Below are 8,705 nucleotides of genomic sequence, written 5' to 3'. Positions count from 1 at the left end.
AAAATTGCCATATCTTATCATGTATACACAATACACTATAAAAATTAAGTAAATTACCATTTTGATTCTTAAAAGATTATAATTTTAACAAAATAAACTTTAAAAGGTGTAAATAACAAAATAACCACCAAAAATTTAACAAACTAAACTAAATGTTTAGTCAAATTTTTTTATATACTTATATACATTTGGTTCATTTTTGTCAAATAAAACATATAGTTGGCAGTTACTTTAACATTTGCATCATTTACAATTTATTTTTTTTAAAATCGTAATCTTTCGGAAAAAAAAAAGACTATTCACTATATTTCATTTACCGTGTAAATAATATGCCTACGAATAGATCTTTTAAAAAATGAACATGTATCTCGAGATGTGTAATCTTAGGAAAAAATATAAATACTCACATAATTACATATATTAATAAATATTGCATTTAACTTATTTAAAAAAAACCTACCAAATAAGCACATATTATCCAACAAAAGCAAGAATATTTAAAATGTCCGGAAGGGGAAAAAACGAATATTCACATTGCGAAAATTGGGCAAGACATGAACTGTATTTTACTACTGCAGCATAGTTGTTGCCATTAAAGGGAAGGACTGAACTCGTTCTGACATTTCTTGAAAAATGTAGAGGATGTGCTATTTCTGTACATCAAATTCTTAATGCCATTCAACTCTGAAACTATGTGACAAAAGGACCGTGGTTGGGTTGGTCCGTTGGCTCCACATCTTTGAAATAGTGGCTATTTTGATGCTCCACATCATAAGTTGCGTGTACTCCCACAAAAATGTAATAGAGAAGCATAAACGCAGTGCAAAGGAAGAACCTCCAGAAAGCGTCGGGTTCCAAAGAGCCTATCAAGAAGAGGTTGGTAGCAATTGACAGAGAAGGCAACCACGGAACCAACGGAACACCCCAAACCTTTGGAGTCCTTTGCTTGGGAAGGAAGCTCATTGCCAATGTACCTATTAGCCACACAACTGCAGCCACTGTATACCCAATCCAACCCAGTTTATTGGCGTTCCAAAGAGCAGTCCCTACGGCAGAAGATGCAATGATCACGAACAAGCAGCCAAGAACCCTCATCAAATCCTCTTTGGACGTGTTCTGCCTGACGTAGTACCTCCTCACCAAAAGCGCGACAGCCATGAGCATGAAAATGAAAAGAGTACTAATGGAGAAGACATTGGACAAAACATCCAAGCTTGAGAAAAGCCCCACAATGGAGCTCAGCAAAGTAATAAACAAGGTAGCATTGACAGGGGTACCAGTTTTGGGGTGAATCAGTGCAAAGAAGGGAGGAATCATGTGAGACCTTGCAATTTGTGTCATATACCTTGCTTGCCCCATTGACCCAACAAGCAAGCTTGTGGTCATTCCTTTCAATGCACAGATACTCACAAGGTACTTAGCCCACTTCATTCCTATCTGAACAAACGCCACGGAATAAGCCGCATCTACATCGATCTGAGTGTAATTCACCATTGACACAAGCGCCAAAGCCATCAAGCAGTAAATAACCGTGATCATCGACATGGAACCAACCAAACCAATGGGTATATCCCTGGCAGGGTTCTTCGTTTCCTCAGCCATAGTTGCCACCATGTCGAAGCCTGTATAAGACCAATACACAACCGCAGCAGCATTGAACACTCCCTTCATCCCCATAGGGAAGAATGGCGTCAGGTTTGAGGCTTTACCGTGAACAAATCCAACTACGATGATGAACCCAATAACAAGCGTAGTGACAATGGAGCTGAGCCAATTCAGGATTGAGGTATTCCTAGTGCTGCTCATTGCAACACCGTTGGCGATAAAAAGAACGACAACAGCAATTGGATCCAGCATGTTGAACCCTTCTTGGAAGGAATTCACCCGGATCCGGAAGAAATCCGGATCGTTCTTGATCATACTGGCAAAATAAGAGGACCATGAACGGCCGAGGCCGGCAGCGCCTACAACAGCCTCGAGGAGGATGTTTCCGGCGGCAAGGAAGGCAATGAAGTCACCAAGCTCGATGCGGAGGAAGGAGAAAGAGCCGCCGGCGACGGGGACATCGACTGCGAACTCGGTGTAGCAGAGGGCGGAGAGGAGGGCGGAGAAGCCAGAGATGGCGTAGGAGAGAACGATGGCGGGACCGGCGTCGGTGCGGGCCTCCTGGCCGGTGATTACGAAGATTCCGGAGCCGACGACGGAGCCGAAAGCGAGCCAGGTGAGGTCCCAGGCGGTGAGGCAGCGGCGCATGGGATTCTCGCTAGCGTGAGGGAGGACGTTGAGCTCGTTGTTGTCAGAAGAGCGGCTGAGGAGGCGATCCCTGAGACGGGGGCACGCGGAGGCAAGGGCGGCCCGGTAGGTGGTGAAGCTCTGAAATGAGGGCTCCGGAAAGAAGTCTTGCTTACTCCACCGCCAGTAGCTCCGAGTGCGGGCGTTGGGGATGGCGGAGGTGTGCGGTGGTGGCGGTTCCTCCATTCCGACGTAGCAGTTGAGCGAAGATGGTAGAGGGAGTTTGTTGGGAGAAACTGTCGGATGAATGATGAAAAGTGATAGGGGAGTGGAAGCCTGGGGATTCGAACTGCAAGGTGTACCCACCAACAACCCCCGAATCACCAGCAGCCCACCCGTCTTCCACCGATAAATATGAAGAAGTTACATGATACGGTGCTTATATATAATTATTTAATTTACTAAAAAAAAATAAAAATTAATATTTAATTTAAAAAATATGAAAATAAATAATTTTTAAATATTTAAAATTTACTATAAAAAGAAATTTTTGCAAATTCGACACGAAACTGATTGACACCAAAAAATTTGCTAAAGAATAATGTTGAAAGATATTTATAGAAAATACGGATTTTGACTACTGTATATCTACTTCACTTTTCTATTTTATTGATTGATTAAAATATTAATGTATCGGAACAAAGGTTTGTCTAGATACGTTCATTTTGTAACGAACTAAAACATTAAAGAAGTAATTAATTTGAGAAATATTTTTCACATGTTTAAACAGAAGTGCTAGCTGATAATTGTTTATTTTGGTACAATAAATTTATACGTATTGCTATATTAAAAATATAGATAAATAACAAAACGATATATAATTATATTTTTCATATCAATATCTAATTTTTTTAAATATATATATTATATTAATATTTTTATTAAATATCTTTATAATTTAACAAAAATAAAAAAATTAATTTTACAAAAAGACTTAAATATTTTTTTTATGAAACAAAAATTATCCCTTTAAATTAATCAAAATTTAGAATTTAACTAATTTTAATTTTATAATTTCAAACTTTAAATCATTTAAAAAATAAAACAAAAACACACTTAATTATTCATTCACACTACAAAAAATTACTTTAATTTTATTGATATTTTTTTATAAACTCTAATCTTTCATCATCGTTCATATAAAAAAAACAAACACATCTAAAAACCTAAAAAATAATCATCATGGGTCGTCAGTCGTCACTCATTGTCTTCTAATTTTAGGTCTTTGCTGTCGTCGTGAACCCTGGACCATTGGTGAGTCCCTGCATTATCGCTTTTCTTGTTCTGTCTTTTTCAAAATTTTTTCTCCTTATATTTGGTAGAATATAAATTTTGTTCTTCTAATTTCATCTATCATGGTGCAGTTAACATAGGACTTCATTTCTCATTTGATAGTCTATTTATTATGTAGATGTACTATGAAATGAAAAATTATATTTTTACTTGTCAAAATAGACTTTGAATTTTTCACAATTTTTCTATGTTTATTTACTCTCACATCTGCTTTTAATTTATGAACTTTTGTGAATATATTAACTATGAATAAGATTATACTATGGATTATGGTTTATGTCTTTGCTGCTGATTCTAATGAGGTAAAGTAAAAGATTTAAGTGAAAAAATAATTAAACTATTTAAACTAATCAATTCACATATTTAAAATAATTAAAACTTAAATTTGTACAAATATAACATTCTCAAACAATTTACATTTTGATCCTAACTCTAATTTATACAAATCGTTATAGACTATAGAATTTTTTAAATTTTTATGTAAATCATCATATTCTGTTGCAGATTATATGTGAGCACTGATAAACATAAACCGCTGTAGTCTAAGAAGGATTATGCCCAAAAATTAATGTGCTGAAACCACTATAAGGTACCACGGATTATAAATAAATTTAGTGACGTAATCTGCTATCGCGAATTACGTATTGAATATTTTTTTGAATAAATTAAATTTTTTAAGTTAAATAATTTTATAATCTTATATTGAATTTTTTATAATAAAAAATTTAAAATTTAATTTTGTTATCTAAATAAAATTTAAGATAAATAAAAATAAAAATAAAAAATTTATACATAATTTACGTAAAATAACATGTGATATATATATATATATATATATATATATATATATATATAAACTATGTTAAATTAGCCATAAATTCTATTTAAATCGCTTGATGTAAATTTATTTAATCTAAAAATTTATACACATGTCTTATCTATTTTTAAAAAGCTGATATAATATAATAATTTGGTCACCTTAAATAATTATATCTAAAATAAGTCACAATTATATTTTAATAATGCTCCTAACATTTTTCTAAAGTTGATAAAACATGTGTATGAACTTTCTGATTAAATAAATTCACATCAAGTGATCTAAATAGAATTTATAGCTAATTTAACATGGTTAATATATATTTCAATAGTTAGTACTAGGGTGTATATGGGTTGGGCCATACCGAGTTTGGCTTAACTCAGACCCGACTCGAAATATAGATCGGGTCTAATTTCTAGACCCTAACCTGATCCTAGACCCGATGAAACCTACGCATTTTCGGACCGAGTAAAAACCGGATAAAAACTGGGTGAAAATCGGATATTTAGCATGTAAAAATCACCTAATCTCTAACCATTATTTCACAATTCACATAGTAAAATTCACTTAAAAAAGTATAATAAGAACCAACCCTTCTCTAAAATTAAAGTATAACCATAATCAATACTAATATTGTCTAATAACACCAAATATTTAAATCAATATAAATAATACTATTATGCATTAGTCTAAAGTCTTATGCATTTTAAACATAAAACATTAACTTATAATCTTATAATGACTAATAACACAAAATATTAAGGTTTACAATATTTAAATTCCACATAAGAATAGCCATCATCCATCACTAATAATACAAAATATTAATTGTGTATGGTGACCGAGCCACCGGGCCGAGTTCGGGTGACCCGAGCTATGGCTCGGACCCGACCCGAAATAATGACCGGGTCTATTTTTGAGACCCTTACCCAACCCTAGACCCGATGAAATCAAACTAAATTCGCCCCTAAAGTGTTTGGGGCTGGGCCGGATCTTCAGGTCGGGCCGGGCCATGTACACCCCTAGTTAGTATATACTATGTATTTATATATTATTATATATATCAATATCACATGTTATTCTATGTAAATTATGTATAAATTTTTTATTTTTATTTTTATTTATCTTAAATTTTATTTAGATAACAAAAAATAAATTTTAGACTTTTTATTATAAAAAATTTAATATAAGATTATAATATTATTTAACTTAAAATATTTAATTCATCCAAAAAAATATTTAATACGTAATTCACTGTAGGTTATCACAAATTACGTCACCAAATTTATTTATAATTCGTGATATCATATAGCGATTTTGCACTTCATTTTTTGTGCATAATCCTCTTTAGGCTGCAGCGGTTTACGTTTATTAGTGCTCACACGTAATCCGTAGAAAGGATATGGCGGTTTACATAAAAATTTTAAAAACTCAGTAGCCTATAGCGATTTACATAGATTTGAGTTAGAACCGAAATGTAAACTATTTGAGAATGTTGCATTTGTGTAAATTTGAGTTCCAATTGTTTTAAATGTGTAAATTTTTTTTAATATTAATTCAAACGACATTGAATTTTTTACATCAATACAAAATTATTTTTTCTAAAATCTCAATTTTACAATAAATTTTATTCAAGAAATTAAAAAACCAAAAAAAATTTATAGAGTAATTATCCAAATCAGTCTTTAAGGATTTTAAAATTAGACATTTTAGTCCTTCAATTCAATTTTTAAAATACACAAACAGTCCCTAATATTTACTTCTGTTAGATAATACAGTTCCCTTCCGTTAGTCACTAACAGCGACTGCTAACATGAAATGTTAACTCGTACACGTGATTGTTAAGTATCTACATGTGCGATCTGCACAAATCAGTCCCTAAGATAAAGTACAAAACTGTCTTCGAAGAGTTAAAAAAAATTTAAAATAATCCGTGAAAAAATTTAAAAATTTCAAAACATGTAGATCTAACTTATTAGCTACCGTCTTTTCTGGATGCGCCTGTGGATGCCATGCGTGTATATGGTAGCCCTACGCCTAGAACACCCCATTTCACATAGATGCATGCCTCCCTGCCACCATCATTCTATTCCCCGAGACATATGGATGATGATTCGTCGTCAGGATCTTTCAGATATGAGACTCTTAGGGGAGAAATGATGCCATATATGGATAATAGAGTAGCCGTTGATGCACCCCTACTGATGTAGTCTCCGCTAATGCACCACCCGCAATGGAGCCCCCGCTGATGTACCATCTGCTGATGCACCGGCACTCGATAGAGGACAAAGGGAGATCCATCCTCCTACTTGTGGGACAGATGGTTGTCATGAGCCACCACAAAAGACGAGTGCATGATGGACTTGGTGGTCGACATTGAGCTTAGTTTGGTGTATTTTTTCAGTACTTGTTATTAGGATTTATTTTGCTATGTTATTTCAATCAACTTAATGAAACATCATATGCTATTATTAGTACTTGGATTTAGGATTTATTTTATTATGTTATTTCAGTTATTTTGTTAATATTTATTTTGTAAGCACTTTCATGTTATAAAACATCAGATGGTTAAATGATTGTTCACTTGCATCATCTAAGAGACCGAATACTGGGCCCATTATATGCTGGCCAGTCTTCCTGATGACCAATCGGTCTAAACTTCATTCTATAAATAAAAATGGTATCCATATATGGTGCACAAAAGCCTTCCAATGAAGTCTATCATGGGAGCACACTACTAGAATATGTCGACAAGGAATATGAAGAGCTTGTTAGTATCTAAAGTCGCATTTACCTTCATCAAGCAAGACTTGGTAACTCTGTTGTTTAGATCCTAATACTACTATCAACTACTCCACAGTGAAGTATGCCTTAGAATGATCAAACTGGTAAACATTCATGGTGTTGATGTGCAATTAAACTCAATTTTCTTCATTAGTATCTGTAAAAATTCAACTCCACCCACTTATGCCTAAGCCTCGGTGCCCTTCCTTGCAAATAGCTCACCCAAATGAAAATATGTTGACTTGACAAGAGTAGTAATTGGTAGATTGTATGTGGCCTTCATAACACCATTAAAACACTTAGATATATGTTTGTGGTCATGTCCCAAACCTATGACCTTTATCAGCATAATGTGCCTAGATCGATTGTGGCATTTTCTCTAACCAGTTGGTAATAGCCACGTTTTCTTCCCTCAATTAACTAAAGTAGTGAGTGAACTCCTTTCATGATTTTGAATATGCTACATTGACAAATATCTTCTATAAATCTTTGTTCTTGAAATGCTTCATGAAGTTGGCCACAATATGTCTTGTACAAAAGGTATAGAAGGCATGCGAGTTTTCAACCACTTTCATTAGCTTTCAACGCGGCATCAATTGACTTATGCTTATTAGAAATGATCAAGATGCCACGTTGAGGTGTGACATGCTGCCTAAGGTAAGTTAGAAAAAAATGACTAGGCTTCCTTCGTCTCTCCCTCTACTACTGCAAATACAATAGGTAATATATTTGAATTTTCATCTTAAGTGCCTCCATATTTACCATACATGTGAGTACCATCAATAGAGATGTGTAGTTTGCAGTGCTTGTAAGCCTCAACACATGGTAAAAATGTCTAAAACACCCGATGAAATATAGTACTGTCTTCATCACCACGGTATAGTTAAATTACAAGTTAAACCCATGTGCCTATACCACGACAATGTTTAGAACATAAACTCATTTAGTAGTGTATATGTAACTAAAGGCAAGGTAATGACACATACTTGGTAAGTACATCTGCAATGCAAATAGCCACCTAGCAAGTTTATTGTACGATTCTTCCCAATCTCCGTATATTCTAGTGATTACCCTCTACTTTACAAGAGAAATCTTTCTTTAGGATGCTTTGTTGGCAAAGCTGGTCTCACCAGATCCTTGCAAAATCTTTATGCTAATGGTCGAATTGGCTTTTACCATTGTAAAGATCGTTTGAGCTATCATTTTCGAGTCCAACCTTCAACGATCATGCCCCGTTGATGTTTGCATACAAGAATGAGTATAATTGTATGTCCTCATCTCCCATTTTTCATTCCTTCGACATTAGAAAGTGTGTATGCTCCATTAACAACTCGCTCCAAACTTAGTGTACTAAATTGAATACTTCAAATGGTCACTCTTTAATATCTTATATATCCACAGTCCTCCTAATTTTATACTTCTTAAGAGTAAACTACCATTTGTACCCACGAAAGTTGAAAATGCTGACATATCTACCCATAGAAAAAGAAAATTACCATTTGTACCCATGGAAAATGAT

At 34.2% G+C, this 8,705-nt stretch overlaps 1 protein-coding gene across 1 annotated transcript; it reads right to left on the bottom strand.

Annotated features, from left to right (window-relative positions):
- Positions 1 to 474: 474 nt before the first annotated feature.
- Positions 475 to 2,686, bottom strand: LOC107630053 (cationic amino acid transporter 8, vacuolar). Its single transcript, XM_016333077.3, has one exon. It carries the CDS (start codon positions 2,476 to 2,478, stop codon positions 691 to 693), a length of 1,788 nt encoding a protein of 595 aa, XP_016188563.1. The 5' UTR covers positions 2,479 to 2,686; the 3' UTR covers positions 475 to 690.
- Positions 2,687 to 8,705: the final 6,019 nt, after the last annotated feature.

This window comes from Arachis ipaensis, chromosome B3, assembly GCF_059453495.1.
Source record: "Arachis ipaensis isolate K30076 ecotype BB chromosome B3, ASM5945349v1, whole genome shotgun sequence".
NCBI lineage: Eukaryota > Viridiplantae > Streptophyta > Magnoliopsida > Fabales > Fabaceae > Arachis > Arachis ipaensis.
This window is presented reverse-complemented; position numbering and strand designations above follow the sequence as displayed.

Excerpts from the sequence above, each read along its gene's own strand:
- LOC107630053 (XM_016333077.3), bottom strand. The coding sequence starts at position 2,478 with ATGGAGGAACCGCCACCACCGCACACCTCCGCCATCCCCAACGCCCGC.